This window comes from Schistocerca piceifrons, chromosome 6 (assembly GCF_021461385.2).
Source record: "Schistocerca piceifrons isolate TAMUIC-IGC-003096 chromosome 6, iqSchPice1.1, whole genome shotgun sequence".
Taxonomy (NCBI): Eukaryota; Metazoa; Arthropoda; class Insecta; order Orthoptera; family Acrididae; genus Schistocerca; species Schistocerca piceifrons.
Genome location: NC_060143.1, coordinates 577,874,755 through 577,901,687, shown reverse-complemented (window position 1 = coordinate 577,901,687; position 26,933 = coordinate 577,874,755). Strand labels below are relative to the sequence as shown.

The 26,933-nt window shown below is 43.1% G+C and overlaps 1 protein-coding gene across 1 annotated transcript in view; it reads left to right on the top strand.

Moving 5' to 3' along the window:
- The window catches only part of LOC124802680 (lipase 3-like), a 268,556-nt gene that overhangs the window by 121,329 nt on the left and 120,294 nt on the right, over nt 1–26,933 (top strand). The window contains exon 4 of the mRNA XM_047263609.1: nt 1,676–1,787. Within this exon, the coding sequence (XP_047119565.1) occupies nt 1,676–1,787 (112 nt within the window). The remainder of the gene's footprint in view (nt 1–1,675; nt 1,788–26,933) is intronic.

Below are 26,933 nucleotides of genomic sequence, written 5' to 3'. Positions count from 1 at the left end.
ACAAAAAATGCAAGATGCGCCAGGGTTCCCAGATCCGCCATTTTGGATTAGCATCTTGGAGCTAAATAGACTGGCAACTATACAGGCTGTGCCAGTATCCCACAGTCCACCATCTTGGATTCTTTAATTACATACCAACTGGACAATTGTTAGTCTAGGATTTTTTAATTTCTCATCATATTTCACTTAGGACAAGTGGCTTGAGACATCAGAGAAGTGGGACAAACCCATTAGCACAGTTGGTCTCTTTCCAATTTCCCATCAGCTTTGAATTTCCTGCCTGTTTATAAATAGAATTGTTTTCCTGCGACATCAGAGAGATGGGGTAGGGGGAAATATGGTAAAATCGCATGTCATTGTGATGTTATATGAAATGAGAAATCTCACAGTAGTGCAGACTACACCAGTACCCCCACAGCCTCACTACTACTAAGGCTGCAGTTATCAACGTTGGAAGGCGTTAGTGGGAAGTGTTCCAGCAGGTGCATAGTAGGAAACGTCATCTAAATAGCAAATACAACTTTCATTCCCTGGTAACCCTAATCTGGAGTACAAACCCTCACACAATGTGCCGTGGCCATTTGGGTTTAGACTTTCTATGGATTAGTTGTTTTGTGATCTTTACTGGAAAGGTAATTTGGTAATTAGTGATGTGGAAAATGATTATGACTCCTATTATAATTATATAAATATTTTCATGAAATTCTTTTACTTTATGCATTATCCAAATTCTGCATCATGTAACAAACTGTAAATATTGTCCCACAAAGGGTCATAGTGTACAACTACTTGATAGTCACTATTAATTTATATTCTATTATTGTTAATGATCCATCTTATAGTTTTAGCGATTTCAGACATCTCTTTCCAGTTTTATTTTTGAAGCTTTGTTCAAGTTCACAATTACCAATAAGGTACCCTGGTTTTTTCTCGATATTCTCATTCATTTGTAATTAGTGAGTTGTAGATTTCATTTTGAACATTAACTTCTATTACTTATTAATTTATTCATCGTTAAAGATATCAAGCACAATGTTCATCATCAGTAAACCAAACAGGTTACATATCTGCAATAACTGTATTTCATTTAGCTTGATAATATTACAAACGAAATAAAAATTTACAGTACCAAAATGAAGTAATGTTGCACAATAGAATGAAGAGATTCGTGCCATCTGTTGAGAGCTGGTACCATTTCGCAGCGTAAGTGCCCACAAAGTTTCTATATGGGATTATATTTACAGAGTTATCCGCAGACTGTACTTGCCGCACAGCTACTGAAAAAAGTGCACAGTATTATACGGCACAGTAGTCACATTCTGGAGAACCAGGGTTCAATGTGCAACCAATTATAGGGATCTTAGTTTTCCAAAATTTGTCTACATGACTACAGACAAATGTCTGAAGTGTCCATCAAAACAAGACCAACGTTCATTCCATCTCCAACAATATCATGACCAGTGGGACTTGAAACCTCTTACTCCTAAAGAAGACAAAAGTGCCAACACGACATTTCTAAAGCTTGTTAGAGTTCTTACTGGAAGTGGAAAGGGGAATGGCAGGCTAAGTATGTTGATGGACCATTTGTTGGACAACACCTACCTGTGCACACAGATTTTTTGGAAAAGAGCCTGATGAAATGTGTGAATGACAGTACTTTTTCTGTTGCCAACAGTGAAACCTTTGTCCAACGCGGGGTATGACGTCATGCTGGGAAACCTGCGTGGGTCCGCCTACGCGGGCCACAGGCGCTGGTCACACAGCCAGCCAGAGTACTGGCGCTTCAAGTGAGTAGCTGCCGCGGCACCTCCCCACCCTGGACCCGCTCTCGCATACCGGGGGCAACAGTAGGGGTCAGTCGTTCTGCACAGCTTTCCACCCCCGGTGTCGTGACTGCTGAAGTATTGTGGCACACCGACAGCCGAGAGATCACCTTAACAGTCAGGCTACCTAAAGTGAACTTTCATTGTCACTGATGCCCCACCCACGATTTCTGAACAGTGCTCCCAGTGGTTCTCCAATGGAGTTTGTGGGTGTAGCATCACTGGGGTGGTGGTGGGGGGGGGGGGGGAGCTGGCATGGATTTGGTGGAGGACTTTATCTTGCTCTTCTTCAAGGGATACATAGGTATGGAATGAAATTCACTGAGTAGAAGGGAATGCAGGTGCAGCAGGATGAAATCAGTAACGTTTCAGGGGCATGAAACTGTGTTACAGAAACCTTTGAGAGTAGCTGAACCTATAGTATACCGAATATATCGAGGCAGAATTGCTGTTCATAGTCTTCAGAATTAATGAGAAGGAATATTAATGTCAATAGAAGTTTCACTTATGTCTGGATAATGTTCAGATAGCGCAGTGGTTAAAGCATCTGCACACGAAAAGTACGGATGCAGAGCACAAGTACCGTCCTGCCACAAAAGTGTGATTTAGCGTGACGTATGTATAACATCGGCGTTGAGGAGCTTTGAGTGTTACTTCACGGACATCATTTCATGTTATGGCCACCTCATTACCCCATTCATTACGTGTGAGTAACGTTTAACGAAATTATCATGACTCAATTACTCTTGTTTCTTCTTACTTGTGCGAAGTGTCTGAGACAATATTATGAATAAATATTTACAGCGAGCAGTCAGTATCTAAGGGTGCATTATTACTGCATCACTATTGACCAGTTACAGGCGTTTACTGAAGATGCGCATTTAGTTTAACAACACACATAAAACGAATGACAGCCCTGATATTTGTTCTCCAAACACGTAACTTCGAGTCAGCGTGGTTGTGAAATAGCCGGCCGGAGTGGCCAAGCGGTCCTAGGCGTTACAGTCTGGAACCGCGCGACCGCTACGGCCGCAGGTTCGAATCCTGCCTCGGGCATGGATGTGTGTAATATCTGTAGGTTAGTTAGGTTTAAGTAGTTCTAAGTTCTAGGGGACTGATGACCTCAGAAGTTAAGCCCCATAGTGCTCAGAGCCATTTGAACCATTTTTTTGGTTGTGAAATTTGTATTATAAACCGTAGGTAATAGCCTAAAATTTGGGTCAAATGTGTGATTAAGACCTCTTCTGGCCACTCATCTGTAGGATTCCGCAGTTTTCCTAAATTTCTTCAGGAAAATGTTGGGATGCTTCCCTTGAAAGAATTCAGTGTATTACTTTCCCGCGTTTCGCCAATCCAAACTCATGCCTTGTCTGTATCTGTAGTGATATCAGTGTCCCTGGCATATTAGCTTTTACGTTCTCTTTCTTACTTGGTTTCTGTAAGTATTTGCGAATATATGATATAGTATATACTTACTGCATGACACAGAAATTTTACTGGGTAAATATAAGCGTGTCCCATTGATAAATAACAAACTTAAAAATAGTGTAATGTAAGACTCACTAATAATTTTCCATTCCCATTCACCAATGTACATTGTTTGCTGTACTGTAGTTCTGCCTACATCAAACATGCAAAGTGTACCACGTCATCATCAGCATTATCATCATCAGTAGATGGAAATTGCGATTTCAGGCCAGCTTTCCTCTGACCCACTTTCCCTACAACGTTGTGCGCCATTTCCAGATATTTCCTTCACTCGTACATCCACTCCTCTGCCATCAGAACCCAAGATGCCTGAACTAGTGCTAGTTGTGCCAAGTATAAAATGGTGGGAAATTAAAAAAATCGAAGATGACGGATCTGACAGAATTGTGCTAAGTTTAAACAAGTGGTACTAGCCCACTTCAGCTAAGTTTAATGTGGTGGGAAATTGAAGATAGCCCACTTCTGTGAGTCACTATAAAAATTGTCTTTTTTTTAGACAATTACAGTGTTTAAGCAATTACCACTGTGTGTGTAGTAGGACGGACAGGACAAAGAATGCTTACTGACACTTTATTAAAAAGCTGAGGACATCTTCAGACCACAGTAGCTGGTGCACCACGTCGCTGGCCTCTGCACTGACGTGTGCCAGAAGGCGCAAGAGCTGCCGAACCCAGGACTGCTGCAGAGCGCGCCGCACCAGTCTGTCCGCGCACTAGTTCCGCGCAGAATACCCCTCCCCAGCCGTATGCGGCGCCTCACACTCTCCCCACCACTGATGCCTGCCCATGTGCGGGACCACTAAGGACACATGCATCCTAATCGTGCTGATATGACACTATCCTTAGTTAGACCACACCTGTGCAATGGCTGTGCAACCTGATATGAGGCTGTCTGTACCGGAGGGAAGTGAGCAAACCGACGTACAAACACCTTTCTGGTGATGTAGTTACAAGGGGAGGCCGCCAATTCTGAAATTCAGATTCGATTCATACTGCGCATAATAAAAGCTCATGGCCAGAGGTGTAATGTGGCAAAGCACCAAGATGCACTTCTCAGCCGTTGTCGAGAAAATCGACAGTTAAAAGAAACCGTTGCGGTGAAGTACTCTCGACGATTTGTAGTTTTCTACAGCGTCGTGGCGCAGCGGTAAGCGCTCGGGTTCGTAATCCGAAGGTCGTCGGATGCAATTTTTTTTTTATTATTAGTTTTTTGTAATTCAAATATATATATATATATAAATGAATTGCTTATGCATGTTTGTTCGTGGGGTCTCTATCCTAATTCGAACGTTTGACTTACGCTATACGTATTCGTTTCGGAATATCGTTTCTACGTCTTCCGTTAACTATGCGTGGTTAACATTATGAAGACAATTAATAACATTTGTGAAATACAACTTTGTTTGCGGAAAACATAATGATGTTCGAAGTCGCCAGTTTTTCCACGACAAACGACTTTCAACAACTTATTATATGCATAATTGTTGCAACTGATTGCCGGGAATTATATATATATACTACTGGAAATGGAAAAAAGAACACATTGACACCGGTTGTCAGACCCACCATACTTGCTCCGGACACTGCGAGAGGGCTGTACAAGCAATGATCACACGCACGGCACAGCGGACACACCAGGAACCGCGGTGTTGGCCGTCGAATGGCGCTAGCTGCGCAGCATTTGTGCACCGCCGCCGTCAGTGTCAGCCAGTTTGCCGTGGCATACGGAGCTCCAGCGCAGTCTTTAACACTGGTAGCATGCCGCGACAGCGTGGACGTGAAGCGTATGTGCAGTTGACGGACTTTGAGCGAGGGCGTATAGTGGGCATGCGGGAGGCCGGGTGGACGTACCGCCGAATTGCTCAACACGTGGGGCGTGAGGTCTCCACAGTACATCGATGTTGTCGCCAGTGGTCGGCGGAAGGTGCACGTGCCCGTCGACCTGGGACCGGACCGCAGCGACGCACGGATGCACGCCAAGACCGTAGGATCCTACGCAGTGCCGTAGGGGACCGCACCGCCACTTCCCAGCAAATTAGGGACACTGTTGCTCCTGGGGTATCGGCGAGGACCATTCGCAACCGTCTCCATGAAGCTGGGCTACGGTCCCGCCCACCGTTAGGCCGTCTTCCGCTCACGGCCCAACATCGTGCAGCCCGCCTCCAGTGGTGTCGCGACAGGCGTGAATGGAGGGACGAATGGAGACGTGTCGTCTTCAGCGATGAGAGTCGCTTCTGCCTTGGTGCCAATGATGGTCGTGAGCGCCACAATCAGGACTGCATACGACCGAGGCACACAGGGCCAACACCCGGCATCATGGTGTGGGGAGCGATCTCCTACACTGGCCGTACACCACTGGTGATCGTCGAGGGGACACTGAATAGTGCACGGTACATCCAAACCGTCATCGAACCCATCGTCCTACCTTTCCTAGACCGGCAAGGGAACTTGCTGTTCCAACAGGACAATGCACGTCCGCATGTATCCCGTGCCACCCAACGTGCTCTAGAAGGTGTAAGTCAACTACCCTGGCCAGCAAGATCTCCGGATCTGTCCCCCATTGAGCATGTTTGGGACTGGATGAAGCGTCGTCTCACGCGATCTGCACGTCCAGCACGAACGCTGGTCCAACTGAGGCGCCAGGTGGAAATGGCATGGCAAGCCGTTCCACAGGACTACATCCAGCATCTCTACGATCGTCTCCATGGGAGAATAGCAGCCTGCATTGCTGCGAAAGGTGGATATACACTGTACTAGTGCCGACATTGTACATGCTCTGTTGCCTGTGTCTGTGTGCCTGTGGTTCTGTCAGTGTGATCATGTGATGTATCTGACCCCAGGAATGTGTCAATAAAGTTTCCCCTTCCTGGGACAATGAATTCACGGTGTTCTTATTTCAATTTCCAGGAGTGTATATATATATTTGAATTATAAAAAACAAATACTAAAAAAAAAAGGTTGCATAGCGTGAGATTCGATCCGGCGACCTTCGGATTACAAACCAGAGCGCTTACCGCTGCGCCACGACGCTGTAGAGAATTATTAATCGTAGAGAGTATTTCACTGCAACGGTTGCTTTTAACTGTCGATTTTCTCGACAACGGCTGAGAAGTGAATCTTGGTGCTTTGCCACATTACACCTCTGGCCATGAGCGTTTATTATGCGCAGTATGAATCGAATCTGAATTTCGCAATTGGCGGTCTCCCCTAGTTAGACGAACAATATTCGAGCTCTTACTGCACTCAAGAGAGATTGGTCGAATCTGACATGTCGAAAGCTGCCCTGAAATTTTTATATCAGGAAGAATACGCAGAAAGAAACCCAACGTCAAAAGTGTAGGTGCTGAGACGCACTATAAGTATTTAATAAAAATGTTGAAAATTGCCAAATTTGTATCTCATCATTTGGCTGGAGAAATGTACACCGCTGCCGTAGCTGCAGCACACAGCACATGCGCGACACGATGGGCACATATTCGTAGTTGGTGGCACATCGGTATACAGATAATATGCCACAATGCAGTCATAATTTCTAATACGAACTTCTCTTTCCATTGATAGTTTATATGACACAATATATTGTTCACAGTCAACATTCATCCTAACTTACAACTCATTTAATATAAATAATAATTAGCAGTTGCCTTTGCAGTATCGCTAAATATTGACAATGGAGGTAAAACTGAATTTATTTTCTTTGTCATTTCTTCACCTATGCTTGCTAATAATCAGTATCTGTCTCTGTGCAGTTTCCAGAGTTTCACAGTAATGTGTGACCCAGTTAACGTTTTCAGCCTTACAAATATGAAATACGAGTAACGTGGCATGTAATCGAAGTCACCTACTTCTTCTGAAGACTTACCGTTGTGTTATTTATTAGTTAATTTCTTGGACATTCATTCAAATGATGTCGACATTTCGTTAGATATTGTCGAAACAATAGAAGCAACACGAAATAACTCTGAGGATTCTATGAATGGTGGTTTTAACTGTGACGTGTTAACTAAATTCCAGATCATAAATGGAGAAACGTCGAAACTTCCAAGCCCAAAGAAAAAATGTGCAGCAATAGTTACCTGTGAAAAAGTGAAAGCTATAAATTTTTTGGGTTCTACAAGTACATCTACATATATACTCCGCTAGCCACCAAACGGTTTGTGGTAGAGTACGCTATTCGCGCCAGTGCCATATACCCCTCCCCCCTCTTTTCCACTCGCGAATCGCGCGAGGGAAAAAAGACTCTCTGAACGCCTCAGTACGAACTCTAATTTTCCTTGTCTATGAATGTTGATCATTTCGCGATTTGAAAGTTGGTGGTAATAATATATGCTCTACATCCTCGGCGAAGATCGGATTTTGGAATTTAGTGAGCAGCTTTTTCCGTTTAGTGCGTCGTCTATCTGCAAGTGTGTCCCACTTCAATCTTTCTATGAGATTTGTAACGCTCTCTCGATGGCTAAATGTACCAGTCACGAATCTTGCCGCTCTTCTTTGTACCTTCTCAATCTATTGAATCAGAACCAACCGGTGAGGGTCCAATGCAGACGAACTAAAGTCTAAGACTGAACGAACTAAAGTATTGTAAGCAATTTACTTTGTTGAAGGACTACATCGCTTCGGGATTCTACCAATAAACCGCAATCTAGAGTTCGCCTTATCCATTACTTGTATAATCTGAGAGTTTGAGATCATTTCGAATAGTCACATCCAGATACTTGACTGATGTTACCGCTTCTGGGCACTTAGTTTGTACGCGTACATTAATGGGGATTTTCGCCTCGTTGTACGCAGTAGGTTACACTTACTAATATTTGTAGATAACTGCCAGTCATTACACCACGCATTTATTTTCTGCAAATCCTCATTGATTTGTTCCCAACTTTCGTGTGATACTACTTTCTTTTAGACTACATTATCATCGGCAAACAGTCTAATGCCGCTGTCAGTACCATCAACCAGAATCTGTATGTAAATCGTAAAATGCAGCGGACGTATTACACTGCGCTGGAGCACACCTGATGTTACGCTTGTTTCTGTTGAAGTCTCTCCATTCAGGACGACATACTGTTCTCTGTCTGTTAGAAAATTTTCTATCCAACCGCATATGTCATCATATACACAGCAAGCGAGCACTTTTTGGAGCCTAGCGACAGTGCGGAACTGAGTTGAACGCCTTTCGAAAGTCGAGAAGTATGACATCAACCTGGGAGCCGCTAACTAGAGTCTGTCGTATATCATGCACAAAGAGGGCCAGCTGTGTCTTGCGTGACCGCTGTTTCCTAAAACCACGCTGGTTTCTGTAGATGAGCACCTCAGAGTCTAGAAAGATCATTATGTCTGAAGACAAAATAAGTTCCATGATTCTACAGCAGATCGGTGTCACTGAAATTGGCCGGTAATAATGTGCAATCCGATTTTCTACCCTTTTTATAGATTGCTATGACCTGGGCCTTCTTCCAGTTCCCTGGAACTTTCCGTTGTTCCAATGATCTCTGATAGATGATGGACAGGAATGGTGCTATATTTGTAGCATAGTCAACACAAAATCTTACAGGTAAACACAATGTCAGCCATCCTTGCGTTTATCCGATAGTGTAAAGGGGGAATTGTGCTGCAGTCCTCTACCGTGAACGAGTTTTTGAAAGCTAAGTTTAGAATTTCGACTTCTGTTTATCATCATCCGTCACATTACCCGTACTGTCAGCAAGAGAAGGTATTGAATTAGTTGTAGCGTTCATTGATTTTACGCACCACCAAAAATTTTTTGGGTTATTTTTAGAATCTACAGACAAAATATTGCATTCAAATTCGTTAAAAGAATCTCTCATTGATCTTTTGACACCTGCTTTCATTTCGCATAATTTCTGTTTGTCTGCGGGGCAGTGACAATACCTCCAAATTCCAACCAATGATGCTCAATATCTTTGTGTCCCGTGGTGAATGCTTGGAGCTGACTATAAAGAAATTCATTAATGACACTGTTATTTGCTTTCCCAAACAAGAAAACTCTACGCTGTTTCTTTGTCTTTTTGCAACTTCCACTGACAAAGAAGCCACAACAACATTATGGTCGCTAACACCTTATTCTAGACTAACTTCCTCAAAAGGATCAGGTCTGTTTGTTACCAAGATATCTAATATGTTCCCATCTCGAGTTGGTTTTCTAACCAATTCCGGCATCGTTGGTGCCGACATGTGCAACAATCTGCAGCTGGCTGCACCCTGCACGCTCGATAGCCACTGGAAGAACCTGTTCCACATTCCAGAGAAGGCCACCCGGCAAGCACGCCGAATGAACGTTGGGCTTCTTCCCCGCCCTAGCCGCCATGTTCCTGAGGGGCTCCACGACCCGCCTAACATTGGAGCTCCCAATTATTTTCTTGCTAGGGACTATCCAGTGAATACTAAAGAAAAGAACAGTGACCTACAGTAAACTGCTAGGGGCTATCTAGTGAATACTAAAGAAAAAAACAGTGACCTACAGTGAACTGCTAGGGGCTATCTAGTGAATACTTAAGAAAAAAACAGTGACCTACAGTGAACTGCTAGGGGCTATCTAGTGAATACTTAAGAAAAAAACAGTGACCTACAGTGAACTGCTAGGGGCTATCTAGTGAATACTTAAGAAAAAAACAGTGACCTTCAGTAAACCGCTAGGGGTTACCTAGTGAATATTATTAAAGAATTAAACGGTAACCTATGGTAAGCTTCACCTGCTGATTATCCCTCGTATTTACAATGTTAACAAACGTTTCTGTACACGCGAAAATGATGTGATAAATCTATAAAAACTGATACCTTCAATGTATCGAGTCTAAACGACACTAATAAACCTAAATACTAAGTACTGTACACTGACAGTTAAGAATGTAAACAAACGTTTTTGTACACGCGAAACTGTCGAAACAGAAACTTCGCTTTTCTTATTCAGACGCAAATAAAAACTGAAATATTCAATTTAACAAGTGTATCTGACACTAATGCGCGAAAACACTATAGAATATACAGCAAAAAACAATTAATTACTAGCTAAATTACTTACCTCGTAACACAGCAGGCAAAAAGCGCTCGTAGCCGGCGTCAGGGCTGTTATTGGAAGAAAGCAAGGAGGAAAACGCTTAACATTAAGCATTGTGTGAAGCCAATTTCGTTTCGTAAAATATGTACGTGAATAGTATGAATGGAAGAAAGTGGTAGAGAAGAAGTATCTGAAATACTTTGAACACCTCGTGAGAGTCAATGCACTGTTACTGAGAGAGATCTACGAGACTGGGCACTCTGAATTCCAAATCATACTAACATTGCTGATTTCCAGCCAGAATTACGAGGCTTACCTCAATTAAACATGTGGAGAAGATACCATTTATAGGTAATACTATTTAGAAATTCGCAGCTGACGTGAAAGTAAAGCTTCTTGTTATCCCCTAAAATGTTTCCACAGTTATATATCTGTCTTCAGGAAAATCAAACCAAGCTAGGACCAAAAATTAAAAAAAGGGCTCTTTATTTGAAAAGATACCGTAACAGACATACAGAAATTGCGAAAAATGATGAAGAATAATTTTAGATGGTACATCCGAAAAGTCTTCTTAATATTTGTAGAAAATCATTCATTGCTTTTGCTGAGCTCTCGGCTTTGACGTGTCTGATACCTCTGTCTTCTGTAGTGCGGCGAAAAGAAATTCAGATTCCACCCGGAACTAATAGTGTGATTCAGCCTCCCGATAAAAAAATTCAAATTGTCAGTTTGCATCATCACATGTTACGAATTTGATCACTTACGCCTGGTTCATATCACAATATGCAGAACAATTGCCACGATCATTTCTTAGTTCCAGTGTTGTCTAAATAAAACTAATAAATATTGTGAAGTGCTTAAACGCATGAACTTCTCTTTTATCAGGGGTGCCTGGCGTGTGGAAAAGCTTTCCATCATACTACAGACACTTCACATTTTCGTGACGACTAAAGGGAATAAACAGGGAACAAGGAACTGAAAAATTCCGACTGCCGAACAACGTCTGTAACGTAACATCACATTATGCCTCGATTCTCTCATCTCTGTATGTCACTTGTGTAATAATTACACCTGCAACAGTCTATTTTTCGATATGAACTCAAAGTTATTCATAAACTGATGATCTGAGACATTTTTTGGTATGGTGTAAGTGCTTGAAATTCGCGTGTGTGCAGTCTGGACTTTGTACTAGGTGGCGCTAAGCTCCCCTGTTGTGGCTGCGTCTGCTTATACGCCGACTGGCGTACCAGGCAGGAAGGGCTGTACAAACCGCTGATATAAGCGGTTATTCATGCGGAAAAAATAACTTTTAACATATAAAAGATGCTTGCAGCACGCCTTAGGAGCTAAAATTTTGATACTGCATTTCTGTCAGCGTATTCCTCCAGTGTGAAAAATTTCAGGATAGTTTTAGGCATGTCTGATTGGACAACTCTCAGATAAGGCCATCCAGACCGGAAAGCATAGTTATGTTTAACTTTGTGGCGATACGTTTGAATGATCTCAACTGATGTTGTTTCTTGAGAGGTACAGACAACTTTCTGGTGGAGTACTTCTGTTGAAGCACTAGGTTTGTGCCTACGGCTAGGTATTTTCGAACATTAACATGAGTTAGACTTTCAAGTCACCTACTCATTACAACACATAACAGACACGTTTCATAAATTGCCGTGGAGTCAGCCGAAGACAGACACCTAGAAAAAAAGTCAACTTGGAAAATCACAAAATTACAGATATCGATTTAGCTACAAAACCTACGCATGTGATAACGAAAGAATATGTTTATTAAGTAACTCACGTGTAAACAGATGAAAAGTTTCAGCCACAGCCTTCAGGACACCACTCATTTTTTCTTGTATATACGCCTTGGTGTGAACGACACTACTTCTACGAACATATTGGGCTTTTGAAAAGGATTGTAGTGATATAATACACTCCTGGAAATTGAAATAAGAACACCGTGAATTCATTGTCCCAGGAAAGGGAAACTTTATTGACACATTCCTGGGGTCAGATACATCACATGATCACACTGACAGAACCACAGGCACATAGACACAGGCAACAGAGCATGTACAATGGCGACACTATTACAGTGTATATCCACCTTTCGCAGCAATGCAGGCTGCTATTCTCCCATGGAGACGATCGTAGAGATGCTGGATGTAGTCCTGTGGAACGGCTTGCCATGCCATTTCCACCTGGCGCCTCAGTTGGACCAGCGTTCGTGCTGGACGTGCAGACCGCGTGAGACGACGCTTCATCCAGTCCCAAACATGCTCAATGGGGGACAGATCCGGAGATCTTGCTGGCCAGGGTAGTTGACTTACACCTTCTAGAGCACGTTGGGTGGCACGGGATACATGCGGACGTGCATTGTCCTGTTGGAACAGCAAGTTCCCTTGCCGGTCTAGGAAAGGTAGGACGATGGGTTCGATGACGGTTTGGATGTACCGTGCACTATTCAGTGTCCCCTCGACGATCACCAGTGGTGTACGGCCAGTGTAGGAGATCGCTCCCCACACCATGATGCCGGGTGTTGGCCCTGTGTGCCTCGGTCGTATGCAGTCCTGATTGTGGCGCTCACCTGCACGGCGCCAAACACGCATACGACCATCATTGGCACCAAGGCAGAAGCGACTCTCATCGCTGAAGACGACACGTCTCCATTCGTCCCTCCATTGACGCCTGTCGCGACACCACTGGAGGCGGGCTGCACGATGTTGGGGCGTGAGCGGAAGACGGCCTAACGGTGGGCGGGACCGTAGCCCAGCTTCATGGAGACGGTTGCGAATGGTCCTCGCCGATACCCCAGGAGCAACAGTGTCCCTAATTTGCTGGGAAGTGGCGGTGCGGTCCCCTAGGATCCTACGGTCTTGGCGTGTATCCGTGCGTCGCTGCGGTCCGGTCCCAGGTCGACGGGCACGTGCACCTTACGCCGACCACTGGCGACAACATCGATGTACTGTGGAGACCTCACGCCCCACGTGTTGAGCAATTCGGCGGTACGTCCACCCGGCCTCCCGCATGCCCACTATACGCCCTCGCTCAAAGTCCGTCAACTGCACGTACGGTTCATGTCCACGCTGTCGCGGCATGCTACCAGTGTTAAAGACTGCGATGGAGCTCCGTATGCCACGGCAAACTGGCTGACACTGACGGCGGCGGTGCACAAATGCTACGCAGCTAGCGCCATTCGACGGCCAACACCGCGGTTCCTGGTGTGTCTGCTGTGCTGTGCGTGTGATCATTGCTTGTACAGCCCTCTCGCAGTGTCCGGAGCAAGTATGGTGGGTCTGACACACCGGTGTCAATGTGTTCTTTTTTCCATTTCCAGGGGTGTATATTAGGCTAATGTTCTGGTGTTTGAAAAAATTCGCCTAATACAATAGTTTGCTTATTAAAACAACTCAAAGCTACTCCTTTTGAAAAAGAAGAAGTAACTGCTCAAAACTGTAGAGATGTACTTTGTGCTGGATTCACCACGAAGTTACACGCACTGAAGTTTGAGGGAAATACACTGGACTATTCCTTACAAAATGCTGACAATCCAGCGGTAAGCAGTGGATAGGAAATGTTTTCCACTACGGTATGAAAGCAACGTATTACTAGAAATAAAAACTATGTATACTCAAATAATAGCAATTCAGATTCTGGTTTATTGTTCAATGTCTGACGGGGAAATAAATTCTAATATTAGGTGAGTCATTTCCTAACTGCACCGAATATATCAGAATCTAAAGCATGGGCGTGGCAATGAATGAACGTCTTCCTGCGGTCCTCAGGCTTATATTTAACGGTAAAAGCGGCCTGGAAGTGCTGCACTGGTCTTCCAGTCTGCTGGAGACGCCTCTACGAGTGTTAAGAGCCGCAGGGTTCAGGGTCAGCGGTTAAGACACGAGACGTTTGCACAGGAATTCTAACTCATCTCTGACGAATGCCAGTGTGGTTCCTTCAACAAGGTCACTACCAATTTGTACCCCATCTGTATGAGCCAGTACTATGTATATAATAAGCTTCATGTCAACAGTCTGTTAAATTCTAACTGTCCTTATAAGCAATGTCGTCTGAATCACAGGTGCACTTTGACCAGAAAGCGCTCCAATATTCTGGACAGCATTGCATTTTTAAGGGATTTTAAGCGATTTCCCACATAAATTCTAATGCACTCGGTATATGTCTTAATTTTAACGACAATTCTCGATTCACAAGTGTAGACAGTTACAATGAAACTAATGTCAGTGCGGTGCAGTCTCCCGTAGACATCTTGTACAGTTCACCCAAACGTATCTCAGTTTTTGAGAAAGATCTCATCTGCTCGTGATATAAAGGGTATTTCTAGTCTTCTAGTCCATATTCTCCCAGAATTTTCCATATAGTAAAAAAAAAAAAACAGTTTAGTGAAAGAACGTTTGTTAAACCGACTAGATGAAAGTAGTAAAGTGCGTGAGCGAATAGCGAAACTTGAAGCTGACGACCGTAGAGTAATTCTCTCCTCTTAGATTATCGGGCACCTGAGGAAGAAGAACTAAAGAGAAAACGTCCTCATAATGTTCAAAAAGGGCATAATGACGTGTGGGAGCTGTAATTCAAACAGTTACGTACTAGAGGAAGGAAAGGGGTAGGAGGTTACCTTAACTACAATCTGACAACACGCCGGTCATTGATCCACATACATTCATAAAAAAAAATCTTACAGTTCGGCATAACTACCAAAGGTATAATGGCCACACATTTGGTCTCTTCGAATAAAAAGGTTGATAATGCACAATACATTAAAATTATTTACCTTATTTCAACTGAAAACTCATGTTTTTACGACCTCTACTGTTTAACCGTTAACTGTCATTGTAATAGCTGATCTGCTAAGTTTCGTCCCATGTGAAATGCGCTAAGTGTCTCTGACATAGCAATAACTGTGCTGCAAGTCTGTCTCTAACGTTGTAAACGTATTACCTACTAAGATACTCCAACAACTGAACTGTCAAGTCTCGTGGAAAACTTGCACTTGCACTTCTAAAAATATTAATCGATGCTATACATATTTTGACACAATCTTGATACAATGTCAACTGAAAACTATGTACATTCCTGTACCTTCTTAACTGTAAAAAATGTACCAATGTTGTTAACGAAGCCACTCTTTTTAGTTCTGTATCAACCCTAATCATCATTCCACAACATTTTTATCCTTTAAATACAGCATCTATTGCATTCAAACTACTCGTATTTGCAGCACTACAACATGCAGATATGATGTATGCAACTCTGTTTGTTCTGAATTTCATTTTATATGAATAATATTACTAGACTAAAGTATAACACATGTACACACACTTATACACTTGTCTAACTCCTTCTCCTCATGAACTTTATGTCCCAACACATGCTCTTCACCAGTGGTAGACCAACTGATATGCGTTCCAGCTTTCATGGAGCGCCGTAGGCTTTAGGAGTTTGAAAAACATTTTCATTATGTTTTCATAACATTTTGGTAGAAGTATTTGGTTATTATTATTGTACGCTTCAACTTGCTGCTTTAAAAATTTTATAAAAGTAAAGTTACTTGTTTATTTTATAATACTTTATAAATTACCATTAATGTGGACCTGGTGGGTGATTAAAAAGTTTATTATAATGGAGATACAAAAGTGGGTAGTAGGTAAAAGAGGTAACTACCCCTGCTGTGCACCATCGTCAAAGACTGCTTTAACTTGTGTGTGCTGTAGACTGAGTCTGTCTCAGGCGATCCTTATTGCTTTGTACCAACTGTTAGGCTCACAGCACTTGGACGCTTTGAACATATGCACTGTGGAGTATCTCAAGATGTTGATTCAGTGTAGAACCCTCATACATGCAGTGCTGCTGTTGCTAGAGATATCGATGTCTGGCGCGCTCATGAGCTCAGCATTTGTTTGTTGGGTATGGGCTTGGCGACCCCGGGGGTCCTGAGCTGGGTACTGGTAAGTGCTGCCAGGCCTCTGTCACCGTAAGCTATTGACATGCTTCTACGTGCACCGTACGCCATGGCGGTGGAACGTTGTGTGTCACGGGGAACAGGGACCTTGGCTTGGCTGCCCAGGTGGCGAGGATAGAAAAAACCGCTATAAAAAATAACTCACTCTCAAGGTGTGCATACATGTCCAAAGGAACTTTGCATTGTAATCAGAATAACACAACATCGTAATATCTTATATGTCTGCCGATATTGGGCAAGCGACTTTCAAGTACAATGTCTGACCTGTACACGAATCTACGTAACGGATGTACGAGTACAGGTCGCAGACGCGTCATTGACGACATATAGAAGTTTGGGTCTGGCCATGAGTGGTGCACGGATAGTCAAATGGTAAACCTACCGCTCGCGATAAGCGGAAAATCCAGGTTCGAGTACCGGTCCGGCACCAATTTTCATTGTCGCCATTCCATTCTACAACTGATGGTTGTCCTTTTCGCAGTTGCGAGTACCTTTAATGTCTCAATTGTTTACGGCTTAGATAGGCATGTGGGCTCTGTGTAGGTGAACTTTTATTTCCTAGCTACTCATGGTACCGGGATGGATCCTTCGAAACTATTCGTCCCTCCTCCCAGCGGGAAAGGTGGGCCGCTGGAAGATACCAACACCCATTCTAACAAGAGGTCTTGAGTAGCCATTCCTCCTGACTCAGTCAATGGTAACAGAATGCGTGCTGTTTGTCAGAATATGTTTATAATAGTTAGAAGATAAGAGGGTAGTTTCAATAAAGTTTCACCATTCCAGATACGAAAAGCTTTAGAGACATTGCTGGTACCTTCCAATCTCTTAACTGCTTGTACAATAGCATCCTGCTGGTCGCAACGTCTAGTTCCCAACAAGTGGAGAACCTCCAACAAGGTCAGTGCCTCGGAAAGTATGTAGTTGGAACTGAGCTGCACAACAACTTGAACTACAGCAAAGATGTTGTGACTTGCAGGGATCTGGTTGACATTCCACAAGAATAACTGATAGCTGACTTGTGCCAGGAAGGTATTGTTGACGTGCAAAACATCATGAAAGTGTGGATGCCGGTCATGTCAAAGCAGACTCTTTTATCATTGCATTTAACAGCAACAAACGCCAGAGAATGTCGAGGCAGGTTTCCTTCACCTGAGCATACAGCCTTATTTCGCGAACCCAATGCACTGTTTTAAACGCCAGCACTTTGGGAACACTACTCTTGGTTGTAAGAGAGAATCCACTTGTGGCAGATTTGGTGAAGCTGCCCATGATAAAACTGGTTGTTCCTCTCCTCCGAAGCATGTCAACTGCTTTGGGATCACCCTATCTGTACTCAGGACTGTACTGCCTTTCTTGAAGAATGGAAAATCCAGGGGATGAAAACAACAAATTGTATCCCATATCGTGAAGCCAAAAAAATATACGAGGCCATGCTGCAGCCCACGTCCTGTGTCTCCTTTGCTTCCGTTTTCAAACAGCCAGTCCAGAAAACAGGTGCTACTACATAAACAGCACAATTATCTCCGTTCTTCAGTGCACTTGCGTTCATGAAGTTGCTTCGAATGCTGCCCTGCCCCAAGACCTACAGAAAATGCTGTGTTTACTGACATTGTGTCACTCCCTGCCTCTCCAAAGATCCAGCCCTGTCCACCGTCCAGCGTAGAAACTTCGACTTCCTAGGCTGTGGCTCCGAGGCGTCGAAGCCTTCCCAGACAATAAAATAAAATAATCGCCTACTTACAGAGAGGAGAATTACATAATCTAATGATGCAGACGTCAAACTCTCAGACGCCTCTCTTGAATCTTCTTCAGAGGCGATGGACCTTGAAGCTGGGCAGTCATCTCACCCGAAAACTAAGCCTCCATCCATCGCAGGTTCCCTTCCCCGACAGAAAGTCAGGATAAAAATTCTACACCCATGATAAATGACTCCCATCATACATGGAACATTAATGGGTTCAGAACAAGTTAAGAGGTACTGAAACTCCTACCACAGGAACGTCCCCTGTCCTTCAGTTTGCTGGAAACGCATTTTAAAAGGTCTCATGCCCATGTACTATGGGGCTATACGACCTATCACAAGGATGACCTGACTTTGGGAAAGTGCCAAGGGAGGAGATGATGTGTTTAACATAACGTGCACCACTCCTGTGCTCTCCCCCTGACTATTTCCCTGCAGGCAGTTGCAGTTGAAATTCATATATGTCAGAGGATCACTGTCTGCTCACTTTATTTATCTCCACATGATGCCATAGACACTGATGCTCTCAAAGACCTTATGGAACCACTCCCCCAGCTATTTCTCATACTGCGAGACTTCAATGACCATCATGACTTGTGGTGTTTGACCTCTACTTGCCAGCAGGGTCGCGTTTTGGAAAGCCTCATGATGTCTCACAAGCTGTGTATCCTCAACACGAATACTCCCGCTCATTTCTGTGCTCATAGAGGGTCATTATTGGCCATCAACCTATCGTTCTGCTCTCCCGCCCTCGTGGACTCTGTCCAGTAGGAAGTGATTGACGACCTCCATACCAGTGATCATTTCCCACTCCACTTTCTCCTACACGATGGAGTATTACCTGAGAAGAAGCCACAAAAATTTATGATCTGCAGGGCTAACTAGATGCTGTTCAGCTAGCTGGCTGTGTTTGAACACCATCATAGCATCCAGGAACGGGTGGACTACATCAGACGAGTGATCCAACTTGGCACTGAATTATCGATCCCAAAGTCCCAGGTCATCTTAAGAGGCATCTTGTTCCTTGGTGAAGGGGTGAGTGCAGCTCAAAAATCCAGGTCAAGCATGGGGCTCTTCAATGGTTTAAGTACCACCCAACAGCAGACAGCCTCACAGCTTTTCGGGTCTCGAGAGCCAAGGCTCGATGCGTAATTGTGAAGAGCAAGAAAAGGTCATGGCAAGTGTGCCTGAAATCCATCAACCGATCCTCTTCTTCTACAGAGGAATGAAAAACAATCTGGACGATTTCTGACAAACACAGTTGTTTACGAATAGCAGCAATGCTGAAACCCAGAGACGTCACTCAGACCATAGCAGACTATTCTCCAATTGCTACCGCTGATGCCAGCCAGGAACCACAACCATGCAACTCAGAAACAGGCAAGATGGACTTCAGATCCCACAATTCTGAGTCTTACAACTGACTTATCTCCATATGCCAGCTCAGTCTGCACTCTCTGAGACTCGTGACACTGCACCTGGTCACGACCAAATCCGGTATTGCATGCTTCGACATTTGTCAGTAGCATCAAGGAAAATCCCGCTCGAGTGTTTTAAGTTGATAAGGCAGACAGGCCCACTTCCCAACAAGTGAAGAGAAACAATTTTGATACCTCTCCTCAAACCAGGAAAGGAAAGCAAATGTCCCAGTAGTTGCCGAAGCTGTGTAGGAAAGGCGATGGAGTGAATGATTAACCATCTTCTGGTCTGGTTGTCAGAGGCCAGGCAACTCCTTAGCCACTCCCAGTGTGGATTCTGGAGATTTCGGTCCAATGTCGACAGCCTGACCCTACTAGAGGCGGCTGTTCAGCAGGCTTCCCTACGTAAACATCACTGTCTGGGTACATTTTTTGATATCAGTGAGGCGTATGACACTACTTGAAGGCACAGTACTCTCGTGCAACACCATCAATGGTGATTTTGTACCGACTCCGCACCTTCATACCGTCCAAATCCCTTTTCAGGTCCCAAGTATGAGACATGCTGTTAGTTCATTTCGAGCAGGAGAATGGTATCTGTCAGGCAGTCTTTTAAGTGTACCCTCTTTGACTTACCCATAAACAGTATACGAGTATCTGCAGTAAAGGGACCTGTACAGTGCTCATTATTTGTCGAAGAATTTGCTGCTTTCTGGGCCTCCTCCAGTGTTCCAAGAGCGACCCATCTCTTTCAACCTACATACAAAGGTTAGAAGAGTGAGTTGCAAAGGCGGATTTTTAGTTTTCTGCATATATGTTTGTGTTTGTTCATGTTAATTGTTCTTGTCATGTTATTAAATTAGTTACCTTGCATCTGAGGGATTTCATTCCACATTTTAGAGACTCATTGGGGTTTCTCCGCCTCATTTTTAACTCCAAATAAACTTTCGTGGTTACAGCAGCTGAGAGACCTGAAAGCCAGAACCCAGAAGGCACTAAATATCGTAAATTGACTAAATCACTAATCTTGTAGAGCATTAGATCGTGTCTTCTCCTTTTTTTTTTTTTAGACTTTTCGTGCGTTCATGTCTAGACCATGGATGCATAGCATATGGGTCACGGGGCCCTCTTAGCTGAAGATTATTGACGCTGTCTACCAAGCAGAGATCAGTCTGGCCACACATGCTTACGGGGCCAGCCCTGTATCCAGACTCTGTGCTGAGACTGGGGAACCACCACTGCTCATGGTACATCAGTCATGTAAGTCCCTTGTAGCTAAGACTTCACCTGCATATCCCTCTGTTGCTCATCCACCTCTGGAATGCCTTTTCTCCAATTGTCCATGAGCAACAAGGCCTCTGGGATCTGCAAGCAGCATGTGCTGGAGTCACTTGGTGTGGAGGAAGCACAAACCCAAATCCTAGATTCTAAACGTTTGCCATCCTGGTTACTGCAGAGGCCCAGATTTAGTGCAATACAGAAGATATTGCACTCCTCTTTATGTTTTTAATACTGTATTTTCTGCCAGTTTAACTGCGCAGATCAACTTGACAGCTGTCTTTGCGGAAGGGTCGAAGCAAAGGTTGCTCTGTTGTTTTCACTGACCATGTCCTCAAGGTCTGACGGCCTCGAGACTTTACCGTCTTCAACACAGAATTATACGTGATCTTTCTCTTCACTCTCTGCAATGGTTGTACCCAGCAGATAAAGTAGTCCAGAATGTCAGGACGCACTCGTTCAACTACAATAGCTGGGGAAGGCGAAGTCTTTCTGCTGAGTACCAGGACACATGTGTAATGCAGGGAACGAAAGAGCAGATTATCCTCAGTTATTTCAGTGTGCTATCGCTTTGCATGCTCTCACCCCACTGTTGAGGTACACAGTTATGCATCGATGGGAAACGAGTAACTGCACGCGACTCATAATAAGCTGCGTCTAGTAGAGCCCACTATGCGGCAGTGGAGTACCTCCTTTTGGCCACGAAGACGGGATGAGTTTCTACTTACTCGTCTTCACATAGGTCACAGTCCTCTGACACATGACGTCTCGCTCAGGTGAGAGGACCCTTCAGTGTGTAGTGCTCGTGGTATACAGATCACATTGTTTTATTTTCAAATAGAGTGCAACTGCAGATTTGACACTAGATATGGCCCCTGTTTTAAGTGGCGTTGAAACGAATGTGGTTAGAGTTTTGCAGTTTTGTGGTATGTCCAACTAGTTTCATAAAGTTTTATGGAGATGTTCTTAATTTGTTAACAGGGTACTACCTTTCACAATTTCTCCGTTGTGAGACTCTGGTGCGCCCACACACAAAAGAAACGAAAACTGGTATCGGCCATGTACAGTCATGCTCAAAAGTACCCGAACGACATGAAATGCATTTCGCCTGATTCGCATGCAACCCACATAACGCAGCTGTCTAGCACGTCCTCTACTCGCTCCTCGGTACAGTCGTTTGACCATTGAAAATGGTTCCAACAAGTCACCCGCAGAAAACAATGCTCTGCATCGCAATAACTCGACATGTAAAGTTATACCACGATACTAGAAATATCAGAGAACACCTTATCACGGATAAGACAGTCCTTAAGGCTTGTAAGCTCACATTTATTGCAATAAGTGACATACCTGAAATGTTACCACTCTCATTATTACGTCAGACAGGTAATGCACGTAGTAAGTTCGTCGTATTCATGATTTCCTCTTCAAAGTAACGTATCGTACTTGTTATTTAACACAAAATAACACTAAAAATTTAAGTTATGCACGAGCAGGTAGTTAAGAATATGTCTGAACTTCAAATGACACGACGAACCGTCTCGTTCTGCATATGGATTCAAACCCAGGTCATGCAGACTAAGATTTCGCGATTGACGGAAACTAACAATTATTCCTGACTAGACATACAGAGAGTGATATACCTCGATTTTAGAGAGTATTAGTTAGCAAATATCAACTTTAAATTACATATGTAAACATTTTTAATGGACGCGAATTCCTACCCAGCATCTACTGCCCCTGTTAACGAACTACGAGAGATGTTAAATATTGCTTCTTCACAAGTAACTTACTTGAAATCCCGTGAGGTAAATCTTTGTGTTGGACAGGGATTCGAACCCAGAACCTAATCTAAACGTTATCGAAGCACAATCAACTGTGACATATTCGATTTTCTCGGCAGTAGCTACATGTTCTAACTGAAATGACGAGACGAAACATTAATGTTTTCCTTACCAGGACTCCAACCCGGCACCTATCGCTGTTATTTTCTAGAGAAAACGAACGTTAAATATGGGTTTGTTACACCAGCAGCGATATGTGAGCATATTTGAACGAGCAATAATAGGACGAAGAGTTCAGTGCTGACTGGGAATCGGACCCCACACATATCGTTGTTGACTACACACAAAGAGACGTCAGCTACAGAATTTTTCTCCGCCAGCAGCTCGGAATAACATCCTTGAACTTACAGTGATCTCTCAAATAGTTCTGTGTCCCACTGGGATTCAAAAACGTCAGATTTCGTTAGTGTTGACAGCGAATGAAAATGCATTAAAAATCAAAATTATTATCCATCAGCAGGTAGGTGTTCTCACGCTAGAGCTTGTTAATACATAATTAAATCTTTAGTGCCAGGCCAGGATTCGAACCCATTCACGCGCAGTACGTGGAGATGTTGAGGAATCTGCAGTTTTGAACAAACAAAGGGCGGTCTGAGTTGCATTCCAAGTTCAGAACCAATTTCATCGACATACAGAAGCTCAAATAAAAGATAGAATAAGTGTTCTGTGACCCTACATAGCGTTTGTTTCATCACTAGAAATAAATAACTAGTATAAGAAAGGTTATTAGTGATAGTTCCCACATTTCGCCACTCCTGACTTTATTGTGGTTCAACCTAACGTCTACTTGGTAAAAAGGGAAAATCATGTTTAATGTGAATTTCAGACCACAATGCCATTATACCTTATTCACTTGGCGTAGCCAGAAGAGAATAGAATCTGTCTCTCCCTATTAAAAATAAGCTGCAGAAGCTAGAATCGAACATAGACCATCAGCATAGCAACGTATCACCAATCCAACAGACCAGCAAATCCTCTTCCATGCGAGTCATTTTTCTATCATAACACCGTTGCGGCACTCACGGTGATAATTCTGACACAAAGGCTCCCTTTAATGGTTTGCAGCAAGTTCAGTACATTCATTTACTTGGTTGACCGAATCGCCATGAACTAGCTGCCTCGGCTTCCCAGAGCATACATTCGACTCTATCTTGTAATCGCCGAAATAAAATCAGGTAACTGCCATCCACACAGAACTGCCAACAGTGTAGGATGCAAGAATTTAAAATAGGAAGTGTTCCTTTCCATTTGAGCTACTCTATTGCGCTATCTGTTTGTTGAAAGCGTCGTGCAGGGCTAAGAAAAAAAACTGTAACTGTCTGTCCCTCAGAAGTCTAGTTCCGACCATACACATAATCTCACAGCACTGTGGAATGCGGAAATTCTAGAGGAAATGATGTTAAATTCTGGAGGCGCTGTAGTTATCTGATAGGTAGTAGCGTAACGGTAAGCATCACGCACCGTAGGTAAGACTTCGCGAACACTATTACATGCGCCGATACATTTTTTAAAACGCAATTCTGCTGTCTGCTGAAGTTACCAATTTAATGAAACTTTGAACATAATTCCCTTCACTTCTCAACCCAAAATATCCAAATGTGGAAAAAGGGCTAACTTCTGCGACTTTTTGTCCTTTTCAGGTTTAACAGACGGCCACGCAACAGATGCATCTCGAAGCTTTTGTATTATGTATGGGGAGAGTGTATCGTGCCAAAATAGAAAAGGATTTTCTACATTAGCTGTCGTCTGGTAGTGGCATTTTATTCTTCTTCAAACCTTGTTTAACAGCTTTATCTCAGAACAAGTTTTCTACATGGATGTAATCAATAAACTGCGTGTGCATTGTCAGACTGTTATAGATAACATCAGAGAATTTGCATATATCGTTGATGATTAATTTCTCTCTCATGTTTAGTACTGTTTTCACAACACTAAAGGAAACCTTACGAAAACTGTGCACTGTATTAAAAGAAATGGAATAAAACTACCCACGATAACCTTATAACGAAAGTCTCTTTTAATAAAACTAAGTATCTGTACACAAGCGTGCCACTATCGGCACAAATTAGTAAAATACTACTCACTTAGATTTCGATTGAGTCTGTGTTTAATTGGTATGCTGTGTCATACTCAACAGGTATGAAAATGTGGCATTTCATAAATAAAGTTATGTATTCCTAGAAACCCAAAATCTGCTTGTCAGCAGCGGAAAGAGGCGTCACCTGTTGTGCAGGATTGTAAGTTTTTCACCATTCCACTATGACCTGAAAGTATTTTCTTGCGATATCCTTATCGATGTTTGACCTGACTGCTTGTAGTCAGGGATGCAGAAGGGATGAGAACGATACAGTCTGCGAGACTGGAAACGCGAACCATAACAGACGCTTTTTGACAGCTCAACACGTCAGCACAAAGCTAGCGAAGAGGTATTGGGCTTGCCTTCTTCTTACAAGGTCAATAGGGGCTATAACTCGTAAACCGCTATTTAAAGGACGGGATTAGTTGCGATTTCCACGTGCAACGGCTTTCCTGGGCTGAAAACCGTAAATTTACAATCTTTTGTTACATCTCAAGCGTTAATAAGTCAGATTATTCAATGGAAATGACAGGGAATATCAAGTGAATTTTGAGGCTTAATTCCGTGTACACCAGGAAGTAACTCGTCGATCACAGAGTTGCCAAACATACTTTGCCTTGTTGCCAAATCTCAGTTACAGTACCAGCAGGAAGAAGACGAACCGATGTGATCCTACAGCAGGCTGGGAAGTGACCATAGTTGGCTTCTCAAAGTCTGGCTACTGTTGTTGTTGTTGTCTTCAGTCCTGAGACTGGTTTGATGCAGCTCTCCATGCTACTCTATCCTGTGCAAGCTTCTTCATCTCCCAGTACCTACTGCAACCTACATCCTTCTGAATCTGCTTAGTGTATTGATCTCTTCGTCTCCCTCTACGATTTTTACCCTCCACGCTGCCCTCCAATGCTAAATTTGTGATCCCTTGATGCCTCAAAACATGTCCTACCAACCGATTCCTTCTTCTAGTCAAGTTGTGCCACAAACTTCTCTTCTCCCCAATCCTATTCAATACCTCCTCATTAGTTACGTGATCTACCCACCTTATCTTCAGCATTCTTCTGTAGCAGCACATTTCGAAAGCTTCTATTCTCTTCTTGTCCAAACTGGTTATCGTCCATGTTTCACTTCCATACATGGCTACACTCCATACAAATACTTTCAGAAACGACTTCCTGACACTTGAATCTATACTCTACGTTAACAAATTTCTCTTCTTCAGAAACGATTTCCTTGCCATTGCCAGTCTACATTTTATATCCTCTCTACTTCGACCATCATCAGTTATTTTACTCCCTAAATAGCAAAACTCTTTTACTACTTTTTTAAGTGTCTCATTTCCTAATCTAATCCCCTCAGCATCACCCGATTTAATTTGACTACATTCCATTATCCTCGTTTTGCTTTTGTTGATGTTCATCTTATATCCTGGCTACTATGGCCTGGAATAAGTAATCCGTCTGATTCGCATTTCTGTAACTAGGTTTACGGACTGACTGCAAATTAAGCATCATAAATCAGTACCTCTCATTGTTGTTTTTATATTTCTTTCGTAACTGTACTCAAAACTAAGAAACTAATTCACGGACGTTTTCGTGCCTCGCCGATAGTCGAGCACACCAAACAAATAAAAATAAAAAAGAATGTGTGTGTGTGTGTGTGTGTGTGTGTGTGTGTGTGTGAGAGAGAGAGAGAGAGAGAGAGAGAGAGAGAGGGAGGGAGAGAGATAAAAGTAAAAAAGAATGAGAGAGAGGGTAAAAAATTGTTGTAAAAGAATCTTTCATTAAAATGACACATTCCACATTATTATGAAATGTCGTTTTCATGATATATGGAGCAAGTTTTAATCTAACCTAATCTAATCATATCATATTGCTGTCTAGCCGTAACAGTCATGAATTACCGGAATTTTCGCCAGTATCAGTAACCAAATCTAAACTTGAAAGTAAAAGACGACAGTTTTTGTAATAAACCGGCACTCCTATCAAGACCCTTTCACCCCTGTTAAGTAACCACGAAAGATGTCTGATATGCCTCTATTCAGAAGTAACAAAGTGAGTATGCATTTAAAGATGAATCACATAATGTGAAGTTCTGTGACGGAGATACGAACCGAACACGTAATCGGATTGTTAACTAAGTAACGTCAAATGTTACGTATCGGTTTTTCTTACCAGCTGCTAGGTGTTTGAATCTAAAATAAGGATACAAATTTTTGTGTCTAATCGACAATCGAACCGCACTCCTATCGTTCTTCTTTATCGTCCACGAATATA